We start from the raw sequence: 16378 nt of genomic DNA on the forward strand, positions 1-16378 counted from the left end.
AAGAAGATTCATTGAAGGTGACTTCTGCACATAAAATATAGAGATCAAGATAAGGAGAAAAACACTTGTATCCTTTCTTTGATTTAGTAAAGCCTAAAAAATCATATTTGTATGATCGATGAGCTAACTTATCAAGATCTGGACTCTGATGTTTTAAACTCTAAACACAAACTAAAAAACAGAAAAACTAAATCAAACATATAATTTATATTGAATGTGGATAACTTGGTAACCTAGGAACATATGAGAAAGTCCTTTTAACTTTTCAATTTCTATGGATTAGAAAAGACAAAAAGTGAAAATGTTAAAAATACAAAGAAGAATTTGGTGTAACGAAGAGGGAAAACAATTCTAAAGAATCTTCTCAAGATGTTAATTAAAAGATCTTCCGTCAAAATCAAGTTGTATTTGATGAATGTTGTCTTTAGGCAACCTCTTCAAGATAGCAAGACCTGGTGAAAAAAATTGAAAATAGAATCAGCAAATTTAGTGGGAAACATAGTGATTTATATTAGATCAACAAGTAAACTCAACTATAATCTCAAAATATAGTAAAAAAGGACTATTAGTTGCAGACACATTACTGTTAAACTTTTTACTTACTATTGCTTCAGTTATTGTATTTTATGATTACAGCATCTATTTTGTATTGGTTTCAAGGAAAAATTGTGGTACCAACAACTACTTCTACTTGTGTGTGAAAAAACAATTATCTCTTTGTTAAATAGTAGGATCTTGTTTGTACAAACTTTTTACTAAGTACATAGAAGAGAAGAAAATAAAAGCCAAAAACGAATCAAACTTCTTAAACTTATTAAAATTAACTGATGCAGAGAGAGATTTGTGAGAGTAAATGGAAAGGTTGTACAGAAGTGAAAGTGAATAAGTTGATTTTAACTTAGCAAGAAGTTTATTTCATTTTAGCCTCTACAGAAGTAGAGTTACTCTCTGAAAAGTTTATCCAATCAAGACTTATAAGCTATTGATCCCAACTAAACATTGGCAAGAGAAATGGCATATGATGCATGTTTGAGCTTATCAGAATGTTGTTTTCACATCAGTCTAATGTTTACCTTCAATAACTTTGTAGAGAGTAGACCACCATCTATCTGTAGGAATATGGTATTTATGCAGTGTCTCTTCTATGGCTTCATCATGCTTCCCCACCAGAACCTCTTGAAGTATTGTAACTGCATCCTTTGTTTTATCAAGGATATCTTCATTGTCTTCACTACTTGGTTTTGGAAGCAGATGGTGTAATGAAGAAAGGGTAGCAGCTATGGCAAACTGGGTAGCAGCAGTCCAATGAGTAGAAGCTAATTGTCTCATATGGTTTTCCAACTCCTTGTTATATTCATTATTGTTCTCTGTTCTTCCAAATACTAGGCTACATAGATACTGAGCATTTGCTTCACCGGTACTTTGAACCATCTTGTAGAAAGCAGTTCCTTCATTTTGTAGAAGTTCCTCTGGTGAACTGTATTCAAGAACCTGGAAAGAATCGAGGAAGATGAATAATCTTATTGACTTACAGAATATGACTTACAGACGTAGATTGAAGTTCAGCAACACTTCAATTGAACCATGTTAGTAGTGTGTGAAATTCTATAGACTTACCCGGCCAGAATCAAGCAGCAGAATCCGATTGCAGTCAATGATTGTATTTAGTCTGTGTGCAATAATGAGCATTGTACATGACTGAAATTCCTGTCTGATAGTTTTCTGTATGAGGGCATCAGTTCTAACATCTACAGAAGCAGTAGCTTCATCCAGGACAAGAACCTTCGATCTTCGAAGCAATGCTCTACCTAGACTCAGCAGTTGCCTCTGTCCAACACTGAAATTATCTCCTCCCTCTGAAACCTTCGTTCAGTGCAAAAGATTACATTGTCATATTTCATATTTGTAGTTGATAAATCAAAAAATTTCTCTAGGAAAAACCAATCAAATAAAGGCATTGAAAAGATTATCCCACAATCTGGGTACCTACCTGAGCATCAAGACCAAATGGATTTCTTCTTATTACGTCCTTCAGATGTGCCCTTTCTAAAGCCTCCCATAGATCAGCATCATTGTGCTCATTAAATGGATCAAGATTGAAACGAACAGTCCCTTAGAGAAAAGAATAAGAATATTAGAAAGAGAAGTTTTACTGAAGCTATCAATCGATGTTTATTCACCGGTAAATGAAAATTTAAAATTATACAACATTATAATAATGTCTTAATCCCTATATTCTCATATGGTCAAGAAAAAGAACAGACTGAGTTTTCTAATGCAAACATTCTTCACACTTCAATTATAATTCACCAGCGGTTAACACGCATGTCTCAAAATAATCAATTTCTGATCTCCAGTTTTATTTCATGGTTACAATATCATCCAGACATTTATTGCCACATTATTGTGATAATTTGATTATCAGAACCACTTGTAAAGTCTTTTTTCTCCAATAATATGCTAATTCATGATTGGACGATAGTGTATAACACTCATGACATCTTGGGACAATAATACCTTCATATGGATTTCAATCACAATATAAAACATTGCTTACATTAGATTAAGATCAAAATCATATTTGATTATCAATATCTGAGATAGAACAAGAATTCTGTTCATGGACATACCAGAGAAAACAACTGGAGACTGTGGTATGATAGTAAGAACTTTTCGTAGATCTGCTAGTCCAAATGTAGAAATATCACATCCATCAATAATGATTCTTCCTTTTGTCAGTTCCACAATCCGAAATAGTGCATTAAGCATGCTAGATTTTCCTGCACCAGTTCTTCCAACTACACCTATCTTCTCAGTTGGAGGTACCGTGAAGGACAATCCATGCAGCACTGGAGGAAGTTCAGGCCGGTATCTCAGAACAACATCCTCAAACTCAATTGATCCTGAGGTTGGCCATCCAGGTGGGGGACGGTGGGTCTCAATTACACCTGGAGCCTCAGTTTCCAAATTTATATATGTGTCAACACGCTCAACAGCATTTAAACTGTTTTCAGCTCTACTTGCTTGCCTAAGGACACCACTTAAGAGATTTGTTATGTTTAAAGTATAACTGAGAAGTAAACCCATTGTAGATGCAAACAAAGCCTGGTTTGAAGCTCTTGCATTCTGCATGACTGCAGATGTTGCTATCAGCCAAATCATGAGGCCTCCTAATGTTTCTAGCCTTATGGTGAGCCAACGATTTGAACTTATGTTCACAAGAGTGAATCTGATGTTGTTATCCATGAATTTTCCATTGATGTGTGCCATTCTGTCATATGCTTTATAAGCACGGATGCTTGACAAACCATTCAGTGATTCACCAAAATGTGCATAAACAGGAGATCTTGTAATGGAATCCATGCGCTTTACCTCTCGAGCCGTGCTCTGTCAGGCAAGATGTTAGTAGAAAAATACCAATAACTCAAACTAAGACCACATTGTGTCAACTAAAAACAATAAACTCTACTGGTCTTAATTTCCAGAAGGGTGTTTTCTTTTGTCCCACCTTCACTTGCACACCATTTCGATTTTTGGCACATTAATTATGGTTTGTTAGTAATCTATACTTTTCTTTACACTAACTTGTTATTCCATTCCATGTTGATAAATTTTCCTCCATTTAAAAATTAAAATCTTTAAGAAAATTTAAATCAGAATAACAATATTGCACAAACAATGAGAATAATAAGAAGCAAGACGCTCATGCATCAGGCTTTCATTATGACTAGGAATCTAGCTGGGATAATGCTGCTGTGACAGTTATGAACTTTGGAGAATAAACTATAGATTATGAAAAAGAATTTCAGTGTATGTAGAAGGACTTCAATCTCCAGATATGAGAAAGATTTCCCTTATAGTATCTACTGCAACATAGTTCTTAAACTTTTAACCAAATGGGTTTTTAGATAATCCTGATCAGCCAATCAATGACAATGCTCCTAGCCTGGATTTTGGACAAAAAATATCCTAAATTTCAGTGTAAATTGCTCTGAAAAATATATAATGCCCATGTAGTGTTTGTACTTTTCCGCTGTTAAGAATTACTTTTTATTCATCTATCTCTCTAGCAAGAAAAATGAAGCATCTTTATTTCATGTTTTCGAAAATGCAAAAAGTAGATAAAACTAACTTGGCATGTAAAATATTCTAATGAAACAGTCTCTATCTAGAACTAAGGAAAAGATATGGAGCATACCTGATAATATATATAAGCTGCATAAAAGAAGATCAGAAGTGGCATTATGGCCCACAGGGAAATGGTGCTCACAGTGCCTATAAGAACAAATGTGGAAAGCAGTTGCCAAACTTGCCCCAGAAACATGTTCACCAAGTTAAAAACATTGGTATCTATATCTCCCGTGTCTTTTGCAAACCTATTAATTATCCGACCAACTGGATTAGTTTGGAAGAATAACATAGGAGCCCGGAGGATTTTATCCAGCATTGCATTGTGCAGTCTTTTGGCAGCACGAAGACTAGAAACGATCAACCAATAAGAGTTGGCAAGTGCCACAGATACCTGAATTCAGCAAAAAGAAATATTCATTTCATTTTCCTTAAAACTGAAAAATGAGCAGAAAGCTACCATATATATGGTAAGTCAGATAGCTTGTTGAAAGATGAATATTTTCTTGAATAATGAAAATTCCTTAAGGGTAAGGTGAAAAAAGTTAAGTACCAAGCAGAAAAAAAAAATAGACTCATTGAATAATGACCTGTCCAAATGAGAAAAGTGTATAGATCAAAAGAAAATATGCCGGATTATTATCTGCAGTGGAATCTTGAGATGTCCACACGCTTAGCCATGTGCTACTTGAAATTCGGAGAACTTCTGTTAATGTGTAACATCCAAAGAGTATGGAAACTACCCACAGTCCTCCCAGTGCTGATTTGTACCTGTAAATTGGATTTGTAAATTTGGATTTATAAACTATGAACATGTTGCTTAACTTTCTTATTTATTTTCAATGTGGACATAGACTCAGACTTGAATTTCTTTACATTTTTCAATCTTGATCATTTCACTATCAACATCATCTTGTTCATAGATTATAACAATAGCTCAAAGGAAATAGATTCGTCTTTTTCTGAGCTTTCATGGCAATCTTACCTCATTATGACTTTCCAACTAACCACGCCTGTTTCCCTTTCCTCTTTCTTAACAAGTACTGATTTTCGTAATTTTCCTTTCTTCTCAAAGCTTGCATCACTTGGTAATTCAACAATTGCTTCATTATTCAAGGGTAAATTTGTATCCTTATCATGACTTTCAGTATCTCCGTTATTATCTGCTTGTTGTTCCATTTTCCCAGCATTTTCCATTAGTCTCTGAAATAGACGCCCACATTTTGATAACTCCTCAAATGTTCCCTGCTCCTTAATCATGCCTTCACTAACTAGAATGATTTTATCCACCTGAGGGAGAAAATGTAGCTGATTGGTGACAAGAACCCTGGTTTTTCCTCTCAGCCCTTCCTTTATACAGTTCCTGAAAACCTAAAAGGCAACTTCAAATCAGAACATGTGAGATAAGATCATAGCCATTTACAAACTTTTAAATGGTCAACCATTAAAGGGGATTTTTGAAATTCAAATATTTATATATACTATAGAAAAGAAAGGCTAATCTAATAATCTAATGTACATGAGGCATTCCTTATATTAGTTTCTTGATGATAAAATTCAGTTGGATTTGAATCAATGTCAATGATAATAACTCTTAAGATTGAACCAATGTACCCTAGCTTCTGCGGACAGTAGTTGTATTATAACAAGGACTCGTGTTCTAAAGGATGATAAAAAATTAAGAATGATACCTCTTGAGCAATATGAGCATCAAGAGCACTCAATGGATCATCAAATATATATACATCTGAATTTGAGTATACAGCCCTAGCTATGGAAACTCTTTGCTTTTGTCCACCACTAATGTTGACTCCTCTTTCTCCAATCTCTGTAAAATCAAGTCCCTGAAAGGATATAAATGTGATGATTACAAAATGTAAATTTCCACTATTTTAGAGAAGTAATGGAGAAGATGACATTTTATAAATCATCTTACAGGTAGTAAGTTGAGATCATGCTGTAAAGCAGTGATATCAATGACCTTCCGATATCGTTCATGCTCAAATTTTGATCCAAATAGTATGTTTTCACGAACCTAGGAAAAGAAAGCAATCAGAATATGATAAATGAGGATATTCATTTATGAAAAATTAGTTTAACAAGAAGAAATGAAACGTGAGCAAGCTTCAACTCACTGTGGCATTGTAAATCCATGAAATCTGAGGCACATAAGCAACAGTGCCTCTGATTGTAGCATTTCCATCGGCTAAAGGTGGTAACTCTCCAATCATTGCTGAAATAAGAGACGTTTTGCCTTCTCCAGTACCACCAATGATTGCAACTAAGCTGCCTATTGGTATTTCCACATTGATATTTGATAATGTTGGTTTCTCCTGTGAATTCAATACAATTTTCTTGTATAAAGTCAAGCGTGCATTACTAATACCAAAACTATAACATGTATTTGAAGAAAATGAAAACTGTAGGTCCACATTCATCAAAAGCAACATCATAGTCACATCTAAAACACAAGCACCACATTGTTAAAAAAATGAACTTTAAGCCTAACTCAATATTATAAAACTAATTTATAAGATGAAGTTTAATCCACTTATATACTATAAATTTCTTTAGTCGATGTGAGACTTCCAATAATTCCATGTAAGTAATGGGGAGGCAATTCCAAAGTATAATATTTTTTCAATTGTAGAGACAAAAAGGTTTCATGCATCTAGTCATTTGAGTTAACGGTGAATGTGGAGAAATGGTGTCACCTAAACATATCCGTGCCCTCTAATTTTGAAAATTGAAATGCAACTAGAAAGTTAAGAAATCTTTAACAATATAGTGGCTGTGTAAAGAAGGATAGTTGAAAATTTGACCTTAGGATCCCACGAAAAGTATCCATTCTCAATTGAGATGGCTGGAAGACCAGGTTCAATAGGTGGATTTTGTTTTAAATTTCGCTCCTCACCTAAGAACAATTCCTCCAAACGTTGTAACGAGACATTTGCATTTGCTACCTGTAAGAAAAGAAAATCAGTAAATAATGTCTTGACACATAACCGACTAAAGCAAGTGTTAACTGAATGTAACAAGGGACAATGCCAACCTGACTTAGTAAGTTTGGTAGCATATTTAAAGGAAATCGCAAAACTGCAAACAGAGATAATGAGGTAAATGCTCTTGAAGGTGTTAGTTCTCCACCCAGAAAAGTGAAAACTCCGAATGTGGTCACCGTCACAAGAACAGGGATGCTGTTTAGTATAAAAGAATTTAGCTGCAACAGAAGACAAGTAGTTATCAGGAAAGGTATAAGTTTTGAAGTAGTTATCAGAAAATTCCAATTAAAGAACTTGTGGGTCCTATCAGCATGTGACTTTGCACAATACTTCTGAAGAAATAAGAACAAGTCACACTTTTAAAGAATCCTGAATTTGGAGTGAGATCACAAGACATTACAATACAGTGCTGGAATTTCATGAGGGGTGACAGTGTATCCTTGGAATTAGCCCCGAATGTAGGAATCTATAGCATGTTTTACCAAATATGTCAAGCTTAAGAACACTGTCAATATGCTTTCACATTCCTCCTTGATATATAGCTTGAAGTCCTTAAGAACGTAAAGTGATAATATGAATACTATTACCCACAGGAAGTCTAGCAGCATAACAATGAAGCGTTATTATCTTAGAAACCAGTTTCTTAAATCATACCAGGTGATCTTTTCCTTGAAAACAATTTTATATTTTTAAGTTTGAATGTACTTACTGACCCTGAAAACCATGAATCTTGTGCTACTTTTACTTAAACTTTTAGTTACTTCAAATTTTGTAAATGGATTCTGCGCTCTCAATACAGAATATGGGAAAGCAAAATTCTAGAATTGTGTCAAGGCTCATACAGCATATAGCAGCTGGGCTTTGCGGAACCATGATAGCTCGTCATCTCGTATGCTTAGAATTCTAGACTGAAAGCTTGTTTCCCATGCATAACATCTGAATCATAACAGCATATCACAGAAACTGTTACAACACATTCAAAGCTTGAATGCTGGAAGTGGAGTTTTTTAAAGTATTCATACTTTACAGTATCCATGGCAGCAAGAATTTCGTTCATCAGACCAACCCTTTTGTCTGTCTGTTGCAGTCCTTCCTTTGTCAGTTTTCGCATCTTGCTAATCACAAATGTCTGCTCGCAAAAGCAAGAAATTTATTTATTTATTCATTAGATCAAAACCTATAAAATAAAGAGAATAATTATAATTTGGAAGACGAACAAGACACCAAATATATCAGTTTCAAATTATACTAAATTAAGTCTCTCAAACATATATATATATATATATATATATATATATATATAACAATAACTTTATTTATTTATTCATTGAGTCAAAACCTATAACATAAGGGGAATAGTTATCATCAGGAAAATGAACAAGAAGCCAAATATACCAGTTTCAACTTCAAACCTCTCAAACATTTACTATTATATATTAAAATTAATTGAAAGCATCTTAAAATGTGGATTTAAACTTAAATGCATCCAAAAAATCAACTTGTAAGGTGAAAGTTGTCTTCAGTTATATAATTTAGACATATCTCTAGTTTACATGAAATCTCCAACAACCATAATACACATGTCTGCATGCTACAAAAGAAGAGACAAAACTTGCCTGCAGTGGGATAATAAGGACTAACATTAATGATCCAATAAGTGAAGCAACCCCCAGTTGCTGGTAAAGGAGAACCATAGCTACAGTGATACGGAATGGTGCTGACCATAGTCCATGAAGCTGTTGACATATTTGCTACAAATTGCAAAACACAATAAGGTTCATACCATACAGCATTTTACACTCCAAATCATAATCATAAAAAATGTTCAGCATATAAGTTGACTTGAATATTCAGTCTAAGCAACAAATGAACCTGCAATGCATTGGCATCTGTTGTTATCATATTCATAAGCTTCCCAGATGTGCACTTCTTTCGACCATCATTAGTTAGCCTTAAGGATTTTCTAAATATAGCAGCCACCTATAATTAGACAAGGTCACATCATATAAACTGTGTTGATAGATAAAACAATAAATACTTTTGGATAAACCAGTTTATTGAGGGCTATCTAGATTGGATGAATAGGATATATGAGCTCTAAAGAGAAAGAGACGTCATACCAAAGTTGATCTAAGCCGAAAACCAACACGCATAACATTCTGAAAATACTGTGCTTCAGAAAGAACACCAGCTGTCTGGAAAGAGTTGAGTTGAACCACCAGTTAGTTGTTCTTTTCTTCATGTTCATAAATGCTATCAAGAGTATAAAATAGTTATGACATTACAAACAAATTCTATTCATTGTGAGAGAAACAAATATATTCCTCCGTCATTCTACGTGCATTAAAGATATCAGGGAAGTTCTAATCCTAGTTTCTGCCATGGAAAAAATGATGGCTGTAGAAAAAAACTAGAGTGGAAATATTCATTTTGGATGAATTATTTGTATATCAAAATGCAAACTAGCATGAGAAGGTAAGGGTAATTTCCCTTTGGTGTGAATAAATAGTACATTTAATTTTTCTGAGGCAGGCTATAGAGCACATACTAAACGAAGCTTCTCTGTTTTGGCCAAAATCTTTGTGAAGTATGTACTCATGGCTGCTCATATACTGTAAAACACTTAAAACATGTTTTACATTGGACCAAAACTCTTGAAGCTATGATAGACAGAAGCTATACCACTCCAACAAATATAGAGAAGGCGTAGATGTAACCAATCCAGGATGGATCTCCTCTTTGCATTGACTGCATTCACAATAAGAGTAAAATGTGATAATGTAGCTAGAACAAGCCAAAAACATACTTGCAGAAATGAAATCAGAAGCATAACAGCGAAATTATCATTTAAAAAGGCAAGGTGATAATAACAATCTTGACCTTTTAATCTTACATGAATGGTCAAGATTGGAGTAACTTGGTGGTGGAAATTTTTATTTGCAATGAAATACCTCCGAACAAGGAAATTTGCAAGACAATGCAATCCAATTTGAAATCGAACTCAATATGTTTTAGTGCTTAAGATTTTTCTATGTAGTGAAGGATGACATGATCTCAAAGCAAGTAGGCATGTGTATAGACAAATTTTAATTTTTGCGTGTATGCATGTGTGGTTGGGTTTATCACTGTATGATTGTGCTTCTCCGTGCTCTTTATTTTCATTTCACGTCAATCCAGTCTGGCCTTAAGGAGAAATAAACTTACATCTAATAGGTGATTCAGCAAAATAGGTCCCACAAACTGAGAAAGATCATTACCAATCTGCAAAGACCATTAAAAATTTCAAGTTCCAAATGTGTCAGTGCTATAAAGCTCAATAATGTTATTATATGCATTTTCATGTACAATTTTTTGCAAATTATACACAGAATCTAATTATATATACAAAGAAAGCATCTTACGAGATGCTCTAACGAGATTACTGGTTACTAGAAAATGCAAAACAGGCTGCCATGTACATAGTCTATCCTCACTTTTGGGAGAGTTCTATTCCTAGGCCTTCACCAAGCTGCTTAAGCTTATGATGAAGTAGATTTTAAGCTTAAATCAATCCTACAAAACTGGCTTGTAAGATGAGGTTTGCAAACAATAAATCTTACTAAGATAGACTCTAACAATGACTCTCATACTATGTTAAAAAGTGAATTTTAAACCTAACTCAATCCTAGAAAAACAACTTGTAAAGTGAGGTTTGCATTCACTTATATACTATAAATTAACCTTATCTCTAGTCGATGTAGGACTTTTGTAATTCTTTAACTTGGTAAGCTAACTAACTTAAGTTTAGCGAATTTTTATTTGTTATCAATTAAATTTATCTCATTTATGTTTAAATTATATCGACAGATAAGCCTCGGAGTATGCAATGAGAAAATGTTTATTGATGCATTTGAGCTTTGAAGAAATCAAGTTAAACATCAACTGATGGTCAAAATGTTTACCTTAAAGAAGCCTCCCATCCAAAACCTAACCAAACATTGAAACCAAATCACATTAAAATATGAGAAAATAATATTACTAAGTTAATCTGGTAGAATCCAAACAAAGACTAAACAACTAAGAAAAGGGAGTCCAGATTCTCTGTTGAGCGTTTTAGTACTGTCCTCTGCTAAGCATTAAAAATACAATAATATTGGTATATTAAAAATCTTTTTAATTTGATTTAAAACATAAAAATCAATATCTATCCGTGTATTTTGAAAGCACGACAGAAGGATAGCACAAAAAAGAACTAGCAGAAAATCCAAATTAGAAAATGCAAAAATGTATCATCAAAAGCTGCCAATATGCACCTTTTCCCCAGGCTCCTGTTCAAAGCTCTTAAAAGACACGGGTTAGAGCTTTGAAATTCTAACATCCAACAGTTTTGAAACCTGCATTAACCATAAAGTAGTGTAAATTGTGTATACAGGATGTGAGAATTTCATAGAACCTTATAGTAAGCATGGAGAAAACAATACAAACTTCTCAGTTAATGTCTCTGTTTCATCCCATTTGTCTAGCTTCCAAACATCCTTTTCAGTTACGGGTTTTCTGTAGCCTTGCTTCATGAGTGGAGTTATCCATCCAAAACATATTCCTACACAGAATACAGAAAACATGTTAGTTCATAGGTTCACAAGGATAGAGACTACTTAATTGCATAAAATGGAAAGCGACCAAAAAATGCACTGCAAATTTTAGTCAGTAAAACAAATTGTAAAGCTAAGAAATTCTTCATGCTACTCACTGGAGAATACATTGGCTTGCCTCTCAGGGAAAACTTGATCTTCTCCACAAAGAGGTTCATATTCACCATGGTCGGGTACATCAGTTTGCATTGTTGAATGACCAGAATAAGGAATCAAATCAGGAATGTAAACAAAAAGTAAGGCACCAAACAACACCTACACCAGCAAAGTAGCCACAATAAGTCAATTGTGATGTATCTGATTTGCTTGGTAACACAAATCTTTAATTTCCAGTTGTTTGATCTTGGGCTAAATGACAAAAATGTAACCCACTAATTTCTATTCCATCGCAATCTGCATTAACTCTCAAGTTGTTACTTGTATACCATGCTACTGCAGGATCATAAGTACAAACCACTCCAAATCCATGCCAAATTGCCTCATGTTTTCTTAAGAAATGTGAGTGTCATATTTCATCTTAAAATCATTTAGCATCAAGTGAAGATTTCCAACCTATGCATAAGCCTCAATTAGAGAATTGAGGTAGGCTATTATATATGTATGTGTGTATCTGTGTGTGGGTGTGGGTTTGAAACTATGCAATGAATATCAACAAGGTAGCCAGCTTTAATAAACCAACACACTTCCTAATGTTGCAGTCTAGAAATGAAATGAAGTTACAAGTATTATAGAGAATGTTTTGATCTTCATTAATGGAGGAAATGAGGAATTTACCTGGCAGATGACACTGCTAATGTACAGAAACAGAGCAGATCTGAAAAAATGAAATCAAAGCTTAAGTTTCTTGCTGCATATACTATCAAGAACGAATTAAATTTTTCTTTTATACTGCTTCATTTCATTGAAATGTCCAAAATTTGTTTCCTCTTCTCTGGCATTAATTGCTTATCATAATCATGACATGACACACTGAAGGTAATAAACTTTTTGTACAAACAACTGCCATTTTTTCTTTACTTTGAAAAATATGAGTGAAACTATCGTTTGCTAATTCAAAAATTCAATTGACTTTCCATGGATACTAATCTCAAACTGGTAACCCTACATTCATTAGATTCCAGATCCTTTATCATTGTCAGTACACTGAACACACCTATTGACATACATTTCAGTTGGTATGTCCATCACATATTAAAGTAAATTATTTCAGGAAAAAATATTTAAGCTACCAATGCAATAAAAGCTTACTCATTATATTACTGCTTAGACAGTATGAAATAGAATGCATTATTGTCCTAGACGTGAAAAGACAAGGTGTTAAGCTTAAAATTGAAAGCTAACCTGCTGCAGTAATCTTTCACTGATAGAAGAAGGTTAAGCACTACAATATCTCCCACCAAAACATATATAACTCCACAACGCACCAACCATCTAAATTTTCTGATATAAACCTTTGTTTCCAAGAGGATGAGAGATATCATTGAGCTCCAAGTAAGTGCTTCAACAACCAGTGCCGCTATCTGCAAAATCATAAAAGCATAAAGCGGCTAAAATTGCACATTCCAACCAAATTGTACAATTTTTTGTTGCATTATGACATCTAACAACTCCCAGGTATCAATAGTTAAACCGAAGCCATCATCAAATATCAACTTTGAGTGATGGAAGACGCTATGAATTCAAGCAAAGGAATCTCATTGGAGTATAGTATACAAGTATGAATGATACACCCACCTCAAAAGGAGCGAAGCCGGTTTCACCACTGAGGTTGAAAGCTGAATTTCCAGTTAACAATCTCAACAAAGGTTGAGCAGAACAATAAGCAGCCAACATTCCCAGAAGATAATTATAGTAATTTGATCTCAAACAAAACCTCTGAACCTTTGCATTGCAAGTGATAAGCCATATCCGATACAAGCACAGGCCAATAAGAACCAAATTTGAAATGGAGATAACAAGAGTGTTGATTGCACAAGGTGTATAGGGTCCAAAAGCACTGTCCACTGCTTTATCCCAAATGCTGTTTTCTGCTGGCTGGCAGTACCAATTTAATGGGTCAAACCCCATCTTTTGCTCACTCATACAACACAAACCTTCCACAGATTTCACCAATAATGCTCGAAGATCTCTTTTTTCAATACAAAAAGTAGTAGCTGCAACATCAAACCAAAACACAATCTCATTAGAACAATAAGAACAAACTGGGGTGGAAAAATAAATGAGAAGAAACACCACTCTCTGCTTAACCATAGAGGAAAAACTTCAAACACAAGAAATGCGAGTGTGACTCCCACCTTTTCGGTTCACACGATAAAACCAACATGAGCCAAAGCTACAATTAACTATGTTAGTGTTACTGCTCCATGAAGACCCGTCTTAGACTTTTGTACTTAAACTGAAAACAAGGAAAATTATCAGTACCGCGAGTGAGGTTAGTTTCTGATCCAATTCACAGTACTGTGAACAGGATTAGTGTGTGACCCAGTTTACAATATCACTAGCAAGATTATTCTCTGGCTCAAGTTTGAGAAACTGTGACAAAAAAAAAAACCTTAAAACAAGGAAACTGATATTGGAATTTTATAATGGAATAAACTAGATAGACCATATAATTGACTACTTTTGAGATATGAGTTATCTGTATAAAATACCTGACACTATTCTCAACGACTAAATAGTAGCAAAAGTGCAATGGCAAGTGACAGTTACAAAAAAGAAAAGTGAAGGTTGAAAAGAAGTGAGAGAGCACAATTGTGGGGGTGGTATGAGAGGACATAAATGGAGTATATCACTTGACATTATTGTTGCACGACAACACAAGTCCTATGATACACGACAGAACAAAACGTTAAAAGGTTGAACCAAAGTCTGAATGAGACAAACATTATTACAAATGAAAATTCTTTGCTAACGTCACGGCTTACGGGTTAAATCCCATAGCTTAGTTAATTAAAATGAAAATAAAGATTCTCTGGTTTCAATATAGTTTTTGAACATTTTCCCAAGTTATGAAATTGATAAGAAAATTATCATGTGTTCAATAATGAGCTCTTACGTGGGACCAAATCCAGCACCTCAATGACGTCAATGGGTAGTGGGAGTGAGTGGCCACTGATGACTTCAAGAGAAACATGGAGAACTTAGTTCTGATTATATGTCATTTATCATCAATGAAATAATGAATGGAGTAAACAGTAGTAGATAAAGTTGTACGATGATAATTACCCTAATTTTGAATATAGGAAGAAATATTTTCATAAATTGTGAAAATATGAACATGTGATGCCTATGCACGACAGTATATGTCGTTTACTATTTTATTAGATATTACTAAAAAGTGGATACATATATATATAATCATGTGTTTAATGAATACTTTAAACATTAATAGTTGTATTTTTATTATTGAATTATGAGAAATAATAGATAGTTTATTAATTTTATAAATAAATAATTATGATTGAATGTAATTAAAAATTCTTGTTTAAAATATCGCATTACGGATTTAGTATATAAATTTCCAAGAATATCATTACATAAGTCATTCCCAGTAAATACTAACTTATTTATTAAAATAAAAATTATTAATATTTTTAACATCGTATCTAATAGACAGGTTATTAGATTAGTAAATAAATATAAAAATAGGATGTTTTTTGAAACAATTATTTAATATATATATATATATATATATATATATATATATATATATATATATATAAATGAGTTAGATTTTAAGAGTTTAAAGTTGTTTTGAGCATATTCAAAAAGATATTGTTTATTGATTACATTGATATATAAACCAAAACATATTTTATTGCCTTGATCACAACTAAACATGTCAATGAAAATTAATGCTAACATAATTAGATAAAATATCTTAGATATTTTAAGCGATTAAGATATTTATGAGTAACTAACCACATTTTTAGGTAAGATTATTTTTATTGGCTTATAAATACAATGACAGGACAAAACTCTAGGTACGTTCCCTCTACGTTCTACTTATGCCAGAGGAACTCTAGATAATATTCTACAGTGATAATATAATCATTTTCTTGAGAGCTGAAGCTCCATAACTCAATCTGACTTGAGCGTCGGAGTATCTTCGCAGGTACCTCCCCCTCCTTTGGAGCATGAACACCAACAATTGAGGAAAAGCAAGCGTCCCGGACATCTAGAAGCAACAAAAACACACCGGACAACATTTACACCGAAACATTTTGGCGCCCACCGTGGGGCCGAGTGTCATCCCACAGAAGCCGCAAGAGGAGCACTCGGTCTCGACGAATCACTTCTTCAGATAAAGCTACTCCAACAAGATGAAGCCGCCGCATCGCCGCCAGGATTCTCCTCCGTGAGCCATTGACGCCACTCTGAGCACCTTTGCAGAATCGTGTCCCTTTGCAAGTCAGACCCAGCGCAGAGACACCCCCCAAATCGGGTCCGTCCACCAGCCTCTGTCGCGCCACCAAGCACTACTGTCACAGGGGCACCATTAGGTCATCCCCATCGTCTCCACGATCGCACAATCTTGCAAACCAAAAACCCTAAATTCCCAAATCACAACCCAAAGATCGCGCACACCACTTACAAGGCCGAAGCTGCCCAGATGAC

At 34.2% G+C, this 16378-nt stretch overlaps 1 protein-coding gene across 1 annotated transcript; it reads right to left on the reverse strand.

The window, feature by feature from the left end:
* Window positions 1–188: 188 nt before the first annotated feature.
* On the reverse strand, window positions 189–14341 carry LOC124835553 (ABC transporter C family member 12-like). The gene is made up of 28 exons (XM_088108389.1): window positions 14056–14341; window positions 13496–13914; window positions 13103–13281; window positions 12536–12575; window positions 11860–12016; window positions 11595–11709; window positions 11423–11503; window positions 11072–11096; window positions 10335–10391; window positions 9813–9878; window positions 9251–9325; window positions 9003–9110; window positions 8747–8881; window positions 8153–8259; window positions 7973–8066; window positions 7181–7348; window positions 6951–7091; window positions 6264–6461; window positions 6065–6163; window positions 5820–5972; window positions 5114–5499; window positions 4719–4899; window positions 4199–4522; window positions 2631–3387; window positions 1991–2112; window positions 1618–1863; window positions 1074–1491; window positions 189–452 (listed from the first exon to the last, which is right to left on the reverse strand). Exons 2-28 carry the CDS (start codon window positions 13841–13843, stop codon window positions 373–375), a joined length of 4860 nt encoding a protein of 1619 aa, XP_087964515.1. The 5' UTR covers window positions 13844–13914; window positions 14056–14341; the 3' UTR covers window positions 189–372.
* Window positions 14342–16378: the final 2037 nt, after the last annotated feature.

This window comes from Vigna umbellata, chromosome 3 (assembly GCF_029865625.1).
Source record: "Vigna umbellata cultivar VRB3 chromosome 3, Vumbellata_1.0, whole genome shotgun sequence".
Lineage (NCBI taxonomy): Eukaryota > Viridiplantae > Streptophyta > Magnoliopsida > Fabales > Fabaceae > Vigna > Vigna umbellata.